We start from the raw sequence: 14,844 nt of genomic DNA, 5'->3' as shown, positions 1-14,844 counted from the left end.
AGAAGAAATCGCGCTGCGCGTTCTTTCCGGTGGCGGCGTGCCGTCCTCCCATCCCTCCCTTGGGTTCTCCGTTTTCTTTCTTTAGTCTCTCAACTCCACGAACTCGTTTCTTAAAACAAACCCAAGTAGACGGGTGACACTGACCGGTCCGACCCGGTGAGAGCTCAGACACACGAGCAATGCTCGTCCTTCACCTCGAGGCAGTCGAGTTGCTGCGCAGCAGCCTCATACGCTGCCCCGCGGCCCTCGGCAGCGAGATCTCGGAGCACACCCTGCAGGCACGCCGCAGCCAGCTCCATCTGACGGCGCGCCGCAACAACCTAAAGTGATGGAGGGCGGACACCAGATTCCCTCCTATGGTATTCGGGGCAGGACCCAGGCTGCCAGGCCGAGGGCAAGGCCACACCTCTTTTGCCTGCCGCCTCGTCTCACGAATGCTGCCGTGAAGTTGAGCTGACACGGCTACTGCCACGGCCGTAGTCGCCGCTGAGAGCACGCCAGTGTAGATGAGCTCGGCGTCGGCGAGACTGAGACGGGAAGGATACCGGATGTGCGCCATAGCACCCTTCTTTGAGCCGATTGTGAGTGTTGTCTGTGCTAGGGTGATGCTGTCGGCTAGAGAATGCACTGGTCGACGTTTCATTCTCAAGGCTGGTGAGATGTGGAGGCCGGCAAATGCTGCGTTGCGGCGCACGTCATTCCAGAGAGGCCGAGTTCGGGCGCCACGTACGCAGAAGGAGAAGCCGAGCGCGGCGGACTCGTCGCGAAAATCAGCAATGATGAGGCCGTCATTTGCACGATCGGAAGCAGCATGTTCGCAAGCGAGGCGATGGGGCGGGCAACGGCAGTGGACGGATGGCTTGGGATGCTCTCGGAGTTTGCGACCGCTTGGGCGGGGGGGGAGGACGATCTCTGCCACATGGCGAGACAACACATGCTCTTTCACGGACGGACCAGCCCACCCAACCGACCAACAAACAAACACGTGCAACACAACAAAACAACAAACACGTGCAATCTCCATGCATGCATGCATGCATGACGAACGAATGACAGACGAATGACCGTTCGTTCGGAGGCTTTTGCACTTGCCCACCCAATGAAGGACGGTGGCACAGAGCTTTTCGGAGCTTTTACAGCGCTGATTGAAGTGTGAAGGCTGCGAGAGAGCAGCTCAAAGACAAAGTGCTGCTGGCCTTCCATCCAAAACAAGCAAGCGTGAGGCGCGAGGCTCGGGGGGGGGGGGGGGGTTACGCACCTCCTGGCAAGGTGGCAAGCGCGCTTCCGTGTCTCCCGCCGGAAGCATCGCGTTCGAACCACAACGGACCCGGCATCCGCGCCCTCCGCATTTCGGACCACCAAAACTTCGAGCGGTCGAGCGCCCCGCGGCGAGCGGCGTCCGGCCGCTGCACCTGCAGCTCAGCCGCACACCCACACATCCCGCTCATCCCACAGGGCTCGGTCGCAGGCGGCAGGGGGACGCGGGACGGCTTCGCAGATCGCACGGGGAGGTCGAGGACACACGGAGAGGTGAGAGGAGGGGGCACCCCCGCAGCCGCACCCCCACCCGCGGCCGCGCACGCCTCATCTTTTTGTCTGCAATAAACGGTAAATAACAAGCTAAAGCTATGCACCGCTATGAACACAGTATGCGCTAATGAACAGCCTCATCTATAGAGTATATTCGGATGTGCTAATGAGTCTGAGGTGGTACACAAGAGACACGGGAGCGGGCTAGGCAAAGAGCAGACGCCAGGAGGAGGCAAACCGCTTGAGTACGGGCGGCAAATCTGGCAACGCGGAGGAGAAGATGTCGGCGGCCTTGGTGTTGATGTCGAGAAGCATCGGCTCGAGCCAGTCCTCGGCCTTCGTCGTCGCGAGCGCATCGCTGCAGACGGAGAAGGACGCGGGCGCGTCTGCCGGCCAGCATGCCTCGAGGCTGGCCATGGAGGAGAGGAGAGGCTTGACCTGGGGCGGCTGCCAGATCGGCTCGGACTCGGACACGAACGCGTTGATCTCGACGGGCGTCGGCTCGAAGCCGCCCCGGAGCCTCTGGCTCTTGGACGCCGGCGGCTCCGGCGGCGGCGAGGCGGGCCGCTTGTTGTTGCTGGCGGTGAGGGCGGCGATGGTGGCCGGCACAGGCTTCCGGACTGCCGCGCGGGATCGGTGGCGCGACGACTTCTCGGCGAGCGGCGCCGCGCAGCTCCCGCGATCGACGAACTGGAGCTTGACGCCGGTCGGCGCGTCCTTGTGCATGTTGGTGCGGTGCGTCCGCATGCCGCTGGGCGACCGGAAGGTGCGCGGGCAGTGCGGGCACTGGATCAGCTTGTCTTCGTGCTCGATCTTCATGTGCGTGGTTAGGTCGCTCGACTGCGGGAAGGACAGGTTGCACACCGCGCACTCGTACGGCGTGTTCAGACCGTGCTGAAGCCGGCGATGCACGAGGAGGGAGAACTTGTTGCCGTAGCTCTTGGGGCACGAGGGGCAGGACCACTCGGCCGTGTTGTCGTCGGGGCAGGGCGCGACGGCGGGGTCGCAGGCGAGGGTGGACATGATTGGCAGAGTGCGGAGGGCAGATGAGGCGCGTCAGGGACGAAGCGCTCGCTCTATGCTCGCTATTTTCCGAGTGAGTCGCCGACCTCACCGCCGTGAACGCCGGCGTTTGCGAGCGCGGAACAAGCCCCGTCCTGCCTGGCCAGCCAAACAACCTAGCGTACTTCACCTTTGTTCGTTGGATTTTGCGAGGGAGGGGAGAGAGATGAGTGAGGGGGGGGGGGGCATAAGGCACGCGGACAGGGTGGCCGGCGGATACTTCTTTCCTGCTCTCGTGAGGCTGTGAAGCACGTCCAACCTAGCGTGCTTTTAGGTTAGGTAGGAAGGTGAAGAACAGCCTGGCGCTCGGACTGGACTCTGGACACCAACGGCAACGCGACAAAACATATTGCTAAAAATCTCTGTCCCAACGCGGCATGGGTGGACGCTAGACAGAAGAGGACGGCACGCGCGAGCGACACACACACACACACACAAGCTACAAACAAAACAAACTCTCACAACGTCACAAGCTCACACAAGGACAAGCAAGACACTCACTCACTCAGCCAGCTGGGCTGCCACACATCCCGACAAAACAAGCGATGAGGTGAATGAAGTCAAGCTCTGGACGCCCCTCCTCAAGACCTCCTCGGCGGGCGTTGGCAACGCCTCGAGCGGCGGCACGCCCGCCTCCGTTGGCCACTCCTACGCCTTCGGCAACACCGAGGAGAAGGCCCGCCGCCTAAACATGGGCTGCAAGGCGCGCGGGCAGCCCGGCCAACCCTTCGACCACAAGAACGGCCACGGCTACGTCAAGGCGCATCGCGGTTTCTACCACGACGCGATCTTTGTCAAGCGCAACAACTTCAACCTGCTGCTCCACGAGACGTTCGGTGGTGGCTTCTCGCCCACCGCCGTTCTCAAGCACAAGCTGCGCCGCCTCGCGCGCAAAGCCGCGCGCGGCAGCGTCGACCGCACGGCGCCTACTCGCCCAAGTACTCGCTTTCTTTTATGTCCCACCATGCAGAGCGCATCTCTCTCTCTGTTGTGCGAGGCGTGAACCGCGCCATTCGCTCTCACCTGGCAACCCTGTAGTCTGTCTGTCTGCACGTCTCGCGCGCGCGTGAACAGGGCTCCAGGCCCCAAATGACGTGTGAGTGTTAGAGTTGTTTGGTATTGCTAAAAATCTCTCTCTCACATCCCATAGCTACTCAGGGCCCCGCAGGAACAACACAACAGGCGACACGGGCACGCGCCCGGCCTGTTCACGCTCGACTGATGTTTGTTCGATGGAGGCCCCTGGCTGGCCGGCCTTGTAGAACCCGCTAGCCGCCGGCGACGACTGCCTCGATGCCGCCGGACGACGCGGCCGAGGCGCATTCGGCCGCCGCCAGGGCTGAGCGCGTCATGGCGGCCGCGGCCGCGGCGGTGGCTAGAGCCGACGAGGCCGCGGCGGCGGCGGAGGCCCGCGCGGACGAGGCGGATGCGCTGGCGGCGGCGCTGCGCTCGGCTCGCGTCGCCGACGTCCGCGCGCGAGAGAGCGCCGAGCGTGAGGCTCTGGAGCAGGCCGCCGTGGCGGACGCTGCGCGTGCAGCGGCGCTGCAGGTGGCGGACGCGGCGCGCCAGAGCTACGAGCGAGGCAAGGCTGTCGCCGCTTCGCTCTGCGCTGCGATCGCCGACACGGAGTGCGAGACGGCAGAGGCGGTGGTCGCTGCGGTTGCGGCGGTGCGGGCCGAGGCGGCCTCGAATTCGACGCTGGCGGGGAAGGCGGCGGCAGAGGCCATTGCGCTCGCCGAGGCGGAGGCTGCCGAGGCGAGGAGCGCTCTCGCCGCCTGCGAGCGGCTGTGTGCCGCGGGGCTGGAGGAGAGAGAGGCGCTGCAGGCACAGCCATCGCTCGACCCTTGCGCCGCCTGCCTTGCCTGCCCTCCCCACCGGGCGAGCCCCTCCGCTTCACAGGCGCAGCTGGACGCCTCTCAGGCGCGGCGGCAGGGCGAGGCGAGCCAGCTGCATGCCGAGCTCGAAAGCTGCCGCCTCGAGGTCGAGCAGTGGCAAAGCCAGGCGCCCGTCCACCTCCCTCCCCCTCGCGCCGAGGAGCCTCTCCTCCTCCGCCCCGCCAACGCGCCCCCCGGCGAGAGAGGGCGGCAGAGTCCCCGCGCCAGAAGCGTCCCCGGGCCAACAGAGTCACCGCGCCCGGCCCTGTATTTGACATCTATCTGGTCCAGGCGGAGGCCGCCGCCGCAGAGGCGGAGGCTGCCCGGAGGCGCGGCGAGGAGCTCGAGGCGGAAGTGCGCGGGAGCCGCGCCGAGGCTGCCGCTGCTGCGGCGGTGGCTAGCGACGAGCGGCGCGGCTGGGAGGCGGAGCGGCGGCAGAGCGACGCAGCTGCGGGCGAGGCGCGGAGTGAGGTGCGAGGACGCACACACAAGCCAGCAGCACAGCCCGCACCCGCCGCCGGCTGCTCCGCGCTAGCCGCAGCTCAGCCGCGGCTCGCTGCCTCAGGCACGGCGTGCCTTCGGCGAGGCGACCGTGGCGGCGGCGCGCGAGGCGGACGCGGAGGCTGCGGAGCGTGCTCTCCGCGGCGCGCTCGTGGCACGGTGCTCGCTCCTCTCCCCTCGCCCTCTCGCCCCTCTCCCCTCGCCCTCTCGCCCCTCTCCCCTCGCCCCCGCGCTCCTCTCCCCTCGCCCCTCGCGACGGTCGGATTGCCCAGCGTCGGCCCTGCCGAGGCTTCGGTGCCTCACGGCGGCGCCGAGAGTGCTCACTTCTCGCGGACCGGGCCGCAGGTGCAATGCACAGCTCGCGGCTGCGGCTCGGGCGACGCAGGCGGCAGAGGCCGCCGCAGCGGAGGCGAGGGAGGTCGCGCTGGCGGCGGCTGCCGACTCCGCCGCCGCCGAGGCTCGGGCAGCGGCCGCCGAGGCGTCTGCATCCCGCGACCGCGCAGCGTCGGAGGCGGCCGCCGCAGAGGCGGCCGTGGCGGCGGAGGAGGTGAGAGAGAGAGAGCTGGCGGCGGCAGCCGCAGCGGTTGAAGCCGACACTGCGCTTCGCGATGCGGAGACGCGGCTCACCGCGGCCGAGTCGCTTCGGCGGCGGGAGTCGGAGGCCGCCGCCACCGCGGTCGCTGCGGCGGAGGCCAAGGCGGCGGAGAAGGGGCAGGAGCATCAGGCGGAGGCGGCGAGGTGGGCGAAGAAGGTGGAGGAGGCGGAGGCGGCGGCGGAGGCGGCGGCGGCGGCGCTGGCGGTCGCAGAGGAGGCGGCGGCGGCGGCGGCGGCGGAGGCGGCGGCGGCGTTGGCGACTAGAGAGGCGGAGGCGGCGGAGGCAGTGGCGCGGGCCAGGTCGGATGAGCTCGCGGCGGACTTGGCGCGCGAGGCGGCAGAAGCGGCGGCGGAGAAGAGACTGGAGCAGCTGAGACGTGCCACGACGGCCGGCGAGGCGGCGGCGGTGCGGGCGGAGAAGGAAGTGGCGGCTCGCTTCGCGTTTGAGCGGCGTGTGGCTTCGCTCACGGCGGCGGTGGAGTCGGCGACGCGCCGAGCTTCGGCCGCTGAGGGGCGCGCGGCGGCGGCGGAAGCTGCTGCGGCACGAGAGGCGTCCCGAGCTGGCGCTTTGGCGGCGGGAGGCAGGTTGCTGCCGGCGACGGCGGCTGATGAGTGGGTGGTTGTGACCGCGGCAGCGGCGGGTGGCGAGCAGAGGGCGGAGGGTGGCGCAGAGGCGGAGGCGGCGGCGGCGGCGGCACGAGACACAGCTTGGCGCTGCGAGGTGCGTATGGCGGAGGCGGCGTGGGAGGCGGCGTCGGCCGAGGCGCTCGAGCTGCGTGGCGCTCTCTCGCGGAGCAGCGCAAAGGCGTCGGCCGCAGAGGCGCTCTGCGAGAGGCGCGGCGCCGAGCTGAGTCGCCTCTCTGCCGCGGCGGACGGGGCGGAGGCAGCCTGGCGCATTCGCAGCGCGCAGGCAGCCACGGACGGGTCGGAGCGGCGGGCGCTTCGACAGGCCCTAGAAGCGTCCGCTGAAGGCTCGCCCCCCCACCCCCACCCCTGCTAGCCCTGTATAGCTCTCCGCTCCCAGAGCCTCCTGGCGCTTCCTCTCAGGCGCCGAGCGGCTGACTGAGCTGGCCAGGCGGGAGGGGGAGGACGCGAGGCGGCGGCTCGAGGAGGTTGCGACCCGAGGGTGGGAGCTCGCGGGCCGGATGGCGGCGGCGGCAGCTGCAAACGCCGCCCTTTGGGACGAGGGCTCCAGTGGTAGCAATGGTCAGGCTCGCAATGGTTGGCTTCCAGGGCGAGGCACGCCAGGCCTCGATGCCGCTGCGTCGGCGGGGCTTCGAAAGCTGAGGGAAGTACCGGCGTCGACGGTCTCGAGCGCTGCCGTCTCCGAGCGAGGGATGGAGGCGTTGTGGGAGGTGATCGAGGCGGCGGCGGCGCAGCTGCTTGGGGTGGCGGCAGAGGCGGCCGAGGAGCGGTTGCGTGGCGCAGCTTCCATCACGGCAGCATCTGATGTGAGATGCGGGGATTGAGGGCTGGAGGCGTGCTCAGTGTTGGGATGCCTTGCGCAGGCGCTACTCTCCGAGCTCGCGGCGGCGGAGGAGGCGCAGGCGGCCGGCGAGGCCGAGGCACGCACCCTCCGCTCGCGTCTCTCTGTGGCGGCGCTCGCTGCCGCTGCCGAGGGGGAGGTGTCCGCGGCGCTGCGCGCTGACCTCGACCGAGAGCGCGCACGCTTGAAACGCGAGTTTTGCGCCGTCCACTCTGCGCTCGCGGACGAGCAGGCGAGCGCGTGCGCGCTGCAGTTTGAGATGGCCGCGGCTTCGCAGGTCTGTGGCTTGCCCCGTCTCCCGGCTTGTGCACGTAGCACATCCGGCAAGAACTTCGGCTCACAGTTGTCCCGTCTCCGCAGGCTCGAGCTGCCCAGAGGCGCCTTTCGTTCGGTGCAGCGCTGGCGGCTTGCGCTGATCATGCCGTGTGACGCGATGAGGTCCCCATCCCAACTAAAAATCACGCATGATGAGCGGCGAGGGTGTGTTCCTTGAGCTTAGTACGTCAGTGTACGTGTACTCAACCTTTGACAATCTCTTTGACTGGCGTCACGAGTGTGGTCTGTAGAGCGAGCCATCACCGTGAGTCGGTGACACCGCGAAAGTCAAACACGAAATAGCGCACACAGACAAAAGTAAAAAGTCCAACTGTCGATGTCTCCCAAGTCCCTGCTCCCTCCCTCCCGTGTTCGAGAACACATCGTCCCCTCTCCGACCCGTGCGGGGGGGAAGCTTTGCGCCGAAAGCACGCCCCCCGCCCTCAAATAGGCCTCTACCCCAGCACCTCGCTCGGCGGCGCGCACCACGTGGGCGCCGCGCCGAAGAGGTAGGGGAGCTGCTTGTCCTTGCTGACCGGGCTGCCGTTGAGCCGCTCGTGCAGCTCCTCCCACTCGAGGCGGTTGACCTATGCGAGCCAGGGCCAAAGTGTGAAAACGCGGCGTGGCTGGCAGCGGCAGCGCGGCGCTCGCACACCTCGAGGAAGGCCTCGGGCGACATGGTGCGGTAAAAGTGCTTTGTCCGCTCGCGGACCTGGTCGGCCGCGAGGCCGCGCATGGTGGTGTCCTTCTCGATGAGCTCCTGAGCGACGGCGATGTACTGCGTCCACTTGCGCAGCGAGACGGGCGTGCGCTTCACGGCGGCCCCCCACAGGATGGAGCCGAGCGCGTCGGGCCGCTCGAAGGCCTGGACGTAGGTGTTTGTGTAGAACTTTGCGTACTCGAGCACGGAGGAGCCGAAGAAGGAGTTGAAGGCCGTCTCGTCGATCTCGGCGTCGGCGAGGTACATCATGTTCTTGTCGAGGTAGTTTGAGTGCATCACCTCGGTCCGGCCGGTGAGCTGCTCGCAAAAGGTCGTGTTGCGCGTGAAGCCGATGCAGCCAACCACCTGCGCGGCGTGGGCGGCGGCGGCGGCGGCGGTGAGGGTGCGAGGATGGGGCGGAGCCCGCAGCGGCGTCGGCGGGCGGGGGGGCAAGGGGAGGGCGCACGATGTCGGCCGGGAGGAAGGAGCCATCCGAGAGGACGCAGCCGCCCTCGACCATCGACTCGAGCGTGCCCACCTTGGTGCACATCTTGCCGAGGTGGTGGGCGACGAACCAGATGTCGCTCACGCTGATGGTGTGGCCGTCGTGCTTCACCTTGCCGGGCCACACCTCGGGCGCCACCGCGCCCGACTTGATGTAGCAGTCGCGCCAGCACTTCATCTGCTTGATGTTTGTGAGCGGGTCGTGGCGGTACTGCTCGTCCCACGGCTTGACGAAGTTGAGGTAGTCGATCATCTTTGGGCAGATGGTGCCGAGGCGGCGCGCGACGACGGTCACGTGCGAGGCGCCGGACTCGAGCGCCGTGCGCACGTTCTCGACGGCGAAGGCGCCCATGCCGAAGACGACGACGCGCTTGCCCTGCCACGAGACGCCGGAGAGCGCGTCCGAGGTGCCGTCCGCCATGACGCCGCTGAAGCGGTTCATGCCTGGCACGCGCAGCGGGCGCGGCAGGCCGACGCGGTCGTTGATGGCGAGCACGACGCCGGTCGAGCGGACGACGGCGGCGACGCCCTCGCCGCCGCGCCCGTTGAGGTCCGAGACGACGGTCGTGTAGTCGCCGTTGGTGCCGAGCACCTTTGCGACGCTCACGCGCGTGTAGATGACGTCGGCGAGCGAATCGCCGAGGGCGGCGATGTCCTTGAGGATCTCGGCCGCGGTCGAGTGGTCGCGGTTGTCCGCCGCCTTGCGCGGGCTCCCCTCGGGCAGCAAGTCCTTGATGTTGTAGCCGCCCTCGGACGAGTTGACCTGCGACGTCGAGTTGGCGTACATGGACCAGATCCCGCCGACGATGGAGCGCTGCTCGAGCACGGCGACCTTGTGGCCGTTCTTCTTGAGGCGCGCGGCCGCCATGAGGCCGAGCAGGCCGGCGCCGATCACCACAACGTCCACCTCCTCGGGGAGCGGCTTGGCGTTGCGGCCGTGCAGCAGCGCGCGCTTGTCGAAGCCCGTGTTTGCGAGCATGGCGGTCGAGATGGCGGTCGCCATCGCGGGCGGCGACCCCTTGACGGCGGTGACGCCGGACGGGCTCGCCGCGGCCGCGCCGGCGAAGAAGAGCTCGCACGGCCGGCGCGAGGCGCCCGAGGACGCCTGGCGCAGCAGCGCCGCGAGCCGCACCGCCGCCGACTGCGCCATCGGCCCGACGGCCACGACGGCGAGCGGGAAGTCGACCGCCCAGCGGAGCTTGTCGAAGGCCTCCACCGCCGTCGCCTCGACGCCCTTGCCCGCCGACGCGCCGAAGAGGTCGGTGGAGGAGGTGCGCCGCTGCAGCTCGGCGACGAGCTCCGACGGCGCGGCGCTCGCCGCGTCGCAGATGACGGCGGCGCGGAAGGGCGTCGGGTTGAGCTTGGGCCCGGGCATCGGGACGGGCGCAGACACCTCGAGGAGCATCTTGGTGGCGAGCGCGGCGCCCTCGACGAGCGCCTCGAGCTTGAGCCACGCGATGTCGGACGTGATGGCGGACGACTTTGCGGTGGTCGCCATCCCGCAGTCCGTCCCGGCAATGACGCGCGACGGGTGCCCAACCGCCTTGACGAAGCGGAGCAGCCGCTCGGCGACGAGGGCGGGGTGCTCGACCCGCGCGGCGGTCGTGTCGATCACGCCGGGGACGATCACCTTTGGCGCCTCGAAGAGGCCGCGCGCGCACGCGTCCTCAAAGGCCTTGGCGTCCTGCGCGTGCCGCGGGTTGGCCGCCTCGGTGAGGATGAACTTCGCCTTGACCTTGGCGACCACCGGCCAGATCTCGGCCGCGGCGATGTCGTGGTGGTGCGGGCCGGCGTAGTTGCCCCAGCACACGTGGATGCGGACCTGCTCCATCGGGATGTTCTCGAGCGCGTAGTTGAGCGCCTCGACGTTCGCCTCCGCGACGGCGAGGAAGGCCTCGTCGCTCAGGTCGGCGTGGCGCGTGTGGCGGCCCATGGCGAGGTCGGGGCAGTCGATCTGCAGCTGCAGGCCGGTCGCCGCGATCGCCTCGTACTCGGGCCGCATCGCCTCGGCCAGCGCGCGCACGTACATCACGTGGTCCTGGAAGAAGCGGTCCTCGCAGAAGACGGCCATCGTGCCCGGGGACGGCGCGCTCCAGAACGAGTCGGACGGCGAGCGGCCCGCTGCCGCGAGCGACTCGAGCAGCGGCCGCACCGTCTCGCGGACCTGCTGCGCGCCGGAGAGCACGTAGGTGGGGCGGGCGTGGCACGCCATGTTGGCTTGCGCGACGCGGCGCGGGTTGAGCGTGATGAGCCCATTCGCGCCGGTGAAGCGGTTCGCGTACACGGGCACGGTGCGCATGTCGGTGGCGCACGGCATCTCGCAGACGCACGACCACCCCTCGCTCATCACCACGCCCGCGCCGAGGCCGACGCCGTCGATGCGCTGGAGCATGTCGGCGACGTAGTTGTCGCGGCTCCACTCGCCGTCGTTGATGATGTCGATGCCCACGTCGACCTGCTGGCTGATGATCTTGCCCGTGTCGCTCGCGTTGGGCGCGCGCGGCAGGCTACCCACGTGCGTCGTCTGGATCCAGAGCTTGGGCTGGGGCTTTGGCGCCTCGGCGGCGGGCTGGCTCACGGCGGCGGACGCCTCCAGGGACGGGGCCGCCGCCTCGGCGCCGGGCGTCGAGGCGATGACGAGCGAGCGCAGCTCCTTGCACGCCGACTCGAGCATGCTGAGCCGCTCGAGGACGGCCGAGTTGACGCCCGCGTCGAGGGGCGTGACGGGCGCGACCGGCGGCGCCGGGGTCTTGAGGACGGAGGTGGGCGCGAAGGGCGCGACCCGCGTGGGGGTGACCGACACCGCGATCTCGGTCGGCGCGGTGGAGGTGGGCGCGGTGGGGGCCTGCTCGATCTTGGGCGCGGCCTGCTTGGTGGCGGCGTGGTCGCCGAGCTTGCCGCCCGACACCTTGTTGGCGATCGCGTGGATCGAGGGCGAGTCCATGATGTCGTCGACGGTGATGATGCCGTCGCCAAAGGAGCCTGCGCAGGGGGGGGGAGGGGCTGGGGGTGGGAGACGCGTCGGCGCTTTTACTTTTGGGCGAAGCGCGCCCTCAAGCTGGAGGACGAGCTCCGCGAAGCCGAGCGAGTCGATTCCGAGGTCAAAGAGGGAGGCGGACGAGTCGAGAGGCTTGCCCTCCTGCCCCAGAATTATGCCGCAGATCTCGGTCACAGTCTGCATCGGGTTGGCCGTCATGACGGGGAGAAGGCGTTCCTGCGGCGGGAGGAGGGTGGAAGGTCGGTGAGCTCTTGGCAGGAGCGGCATCCCCGCCGTGGAGAGCGTGTCCCGGAGAGCGCGAGATGGTGTGGAGAGGCACGGGGTGAGAAGCAGACCGTAGAGAAGGTGTTCGTCGACGTCCGGCTCACTTCCCCTTCAGCACATCATCGCCAGCTCTTGGAATATTCTTTGGACACATCCCTGGACAAACAACAACACTCAAACGAAAGAACACGATGTGCAAATATGAAAACTCACATTTTAAACAGTAGAGAGGCTCCCAGGGCTTGGAGGTCTTTTTCAGTTGCAACCATGATGATAGGCAAGGCGTTCAGGGTAGTGAAGAAATAAATTACATCTCCAGGACGGCGCGGCAGGAGAGAGAACGACGAGAGTGCACAGAGTGAGTTGCAGAGTGGGACGACCGAGAGGTACGAAGTGGCATGAAGGTTGCTGCGACAATTGGTTGTGGCGCGTGCGAGAGACTGCGGAAGAGAAATAGGAAGAGCAAGAGGCAGACTCCCAAGGGTGGGCGACGCTGGCACCCCGTTCTCTCCTTTAAATCCGTGTCGTTTCTTGTTAAAATCTCTCTCTCTCTTTCTTCTTCTTGTCACCTGTGTGGTGGCGGCGTGTGCCGTGGTCCTCCCATCCCTCCGTAGCAAGAAAGCAAAGGAATGAATATCGTAGTAGTGTCGACCCGAGATGAGCCGAGATGAGCCGAGATATGACCCCGAGGAGCCGAGATGACAGCGCGGCGTGCAAGCGAGACGCCACCTCCGCCGCCGCAGGGTTGAGCCGCGACGGGCGCAGCACGCGCGGCGCAAAGGGGCAGGCCTGCAGCCCCAAAGGATATGCCCCTCGAGAACACGAAAAGAAAGAAAGAAAACAGTGACCTCAAGGGAAAAAGAAAGAAAGAAAGAAAACACACAACCCAAGGGAGGGATGGGAGAACGGCACGCCGCCACCACACAGGGATTTCACCACACTTGCGAGCAGGAGTTTTTTCTTTTCCTACACGGCCGTTTCATGGTGCGGTTGCCGCCCGACTACCTCATCCTCAAGCGGCGGGAGCAGGAGGACGCTCGGCGCGTCTACGAGGACCACGGCCGCGAGCAGAGCAAGGTCGGCGCGACCACGGCGTTCGAGGTCCGGACGGACGCCGCGCTCGGCGCACGGCGGCTGAACGAGCGGTACAACCGGCTGCGGCAGCAGGACGCGGCGGCGCTGGAGGGCCGCCGCCGCCGGCTGGCGGAGCTGCTCGCGGCGGAGCAGGCCGAACAGGCCGCGGCGCTCGAGGCGCTCGAGGAGACGCCCGAGCAGCGCAAGGAGAAGATGGTTGCGCGGGCCAAGGAGCTGCGCGAGCGGCGCGAGGCGGAGAAGCAGGCCTTCGTCAAGGAGCAGTACGAGCGTCAGTGGCGGCTGTCGTGCGACCCGCTGCGCGCGCGGGACTCGAAGCTCATAGAAAAGGCGACCAACGAGGCGCGCGCGTACCAGCTCGGCGAGAAGCTGCGCGCGCTCGAGCTCGAGGAGGCGGAGGAGCGCGCCTTCGACAAGCTGTGGGAGGAGGACCGACTCTCAAAGGAGGGGCGGGAGGAGGCGGACGCGCTGGCACGGAAAGCGATGGGACGGCAGCACACGGCCATCCTCGACCGCCAGGCGCCGCTCCGCCTCTGCCGCCACCCTGCCGCCACCCTGCCGCCACCCGCCGCCCAGCTCCCTCCTCACCGCCCCTCCTCCCCCTCTCCGCAGGTCAACGAGCTGCACCGCCACCGCGCGAGAGAGCGTGAGCTCTCCGAGCGCGAGGCAGCCCACACCACCACCCCCGCCACCCTCCCACACCACCCTCCCCCGCCACCCTCCCACCCCTCCCCCGCCACCCTCCCCCGCCACCCTCCACCCGCCACCCTCCCACCCCTCCCCCGCCACCCTCCACCGCCACCCTCCACCCGCCACCCTCGCCCTGCCACACTCCCACACCACCCTTCCCCCGCTGGACCCGGCCAGGCGGCGCCTGCTGCGCGAGCAGGCGACGCACGAGCGGGCCGAGGCGGCGAAGGTGGACGAGATCCGGCAAAGATCGAGCCGAGATCGAGCCGAGATCTAGCCGAGAGGTTGACACGAGATCCTGCGGCGGCGGAGGTTGACACGAGATCCTGCGGCGGCGGCCGAGACAGACGCGTCTCCCGCCCACGCCCTCCCACGGCCCATTCTCCGCCCCTCCGCCCCCTTGCCCCCGCAGGCACCGGCAGGTGCGAGACTCGTACGCCGAGCTCGGCGCCTACGCTGCGGCGCGCCAGTCGCTGCTGTCCGAGTCGGAGGCGCGGGAGAAGGCGGAGGAGGCGTAGGACCCGCTCGCGGCCCCTCGCTGGACCCGTCCACGACCTGTCCAGGACGTGTCCCGCAGGCGGAGGACGAGGAGCGGCTGGCGGCGGGGCTGGCGGCGGAGGCGGCGCAGGAGGAGAAGGAGGCGGCGGCGCGCCACCAGATGCAGCAGACGACGCGCTCGTTCGCCGACTCGATGATGGCGCAGAAGCGGGCGATCGAGCGGTCCGAGGGCGCCAACGACGAGGCGGGGCAGGGCTGCGCGCTGCTCGACCTCCGCCCGACCCTTTCCCTGACCCTTCCGCGGCCCCTTGCCTGTAGGCGCGGCAGGCGGCTCTCGACGACGCGTGGGGTGAGCGGGGGCCGGGCGGCGGGGGGTGTCTGGAGGGCGGCGCCTCCTCACTGCCCGTCGCGCGTGTGTGGAACAGGCAAGCGGCTCGCGGTCTGGGGGAGCGAGCAGGAGGCGCGAGAGAAGCTCATGGCGCAGGCGCTCGCGCCGCCCTCCTCCCGCGCCGCCCTCCTCGCACACCCACGCCCCCACCCCCCTCCACGCCCCTCCCCTCCACGCCCCTCCCCTCCACGCCCTCGTCACGCCGGGCGTGGTGGCGAAGGTGCTCGGCGAGCGGAGCGTGCAGGTGTCCCAGAAGCTCGAGCGCGCTCAGCGGGAGAAGGAGGCCGAGGCGGAGGCGCGCCGCCGCCTCGAGGCCGAGCTGGCGGAGATCGAGGCGGCGGAGGCCGC

At 68.6% G+C, this 14,844-nt stretch overlaps 3 protein-coding genes across 3 annotated transcripts; 2 read left to right on the top strand and 1 right to left on the bottom strand.

Annotated features, from left to right (window-relative positions):
- Window positions 1–1,586: 1,586 nt before the first annotated feature.
- On the bottom strand, window positions 1,587–2,611 carry EMIHUDRAFT_436051 (hypothetical protein). Its single transcript, XM_005771837.1, has one exon. It carries the CDS (start codon window positions 2,551–2,553, stop codon window positions 1,735–1,737), a length of 819 nt encoding a protein of 272 aa, XP_005771894.1. The 5' UTR covers window positions 2,554–2,611; the 3' UTR covers window positions 1,587–1,734.
- A 3,677-nt stretch (window positions 2,612–6,288) lies between these two features.
- EMIHUDRAFT_209010 (hypothetical protein) lies at window positions 6,289–7,463 on the top strand (the record flags this gene model as incomplete). Its single annotated transcript, XM_005771836.1, has 4 exons — window positions 6,289–6,412; window positions 6,609–7,012; window positions 7,070–7,328; window positions 7,408–7,463. 4 exons carry the CDS (start codon window positions 6,289–6,291, stop codon window positions 7,461–7,463), a joined length of 843 nt encoding a protein of 280 aa, XP_005771893.1.
- A 5,262-nt stretch (window positions 7,464–12,725) lies between these two features.
- Window positions 12,726–14,128, top strand: EMIHUDRAFT_209008 (hypothetical protein; the record flags this gene model as incomplete). Its single annotated transcript, XM_005771835.1, has 3 exons — window positions 12,726–13,339; window positions 13,788–13,839; window positions 14,033–14,128. 3 exons carry the CDS (start codon window positions 12,726–12,728, stop codon window positions 14,126–14,128), a joined length of 762 nt encoding a protein of 253 aa, XP_005771892.1.
- Between the last annotated feature and the right edge of the window lie 716 nt (window positions 14,129–14,844).

Source organism: Emiliania huxleyi (assembly GCF_000372725.1).
Source record: "Emiliania huxleyi CCMP1516 unplaced genomic scaffold EMIHUscaffold_37, whole genome shotgun sequence".
NCBI classification, from domain to species: Eukaryota; Haptophyta; order Isochrysidales; family Noelaerhabdaceae; genus Emiliania; species Emiliania huxleyi.
The sequence above is the reverse complement of the archived record's forward strand: the minus strand, read 5'-3'. Positions and strand labels throughout refer to the sequence as shown.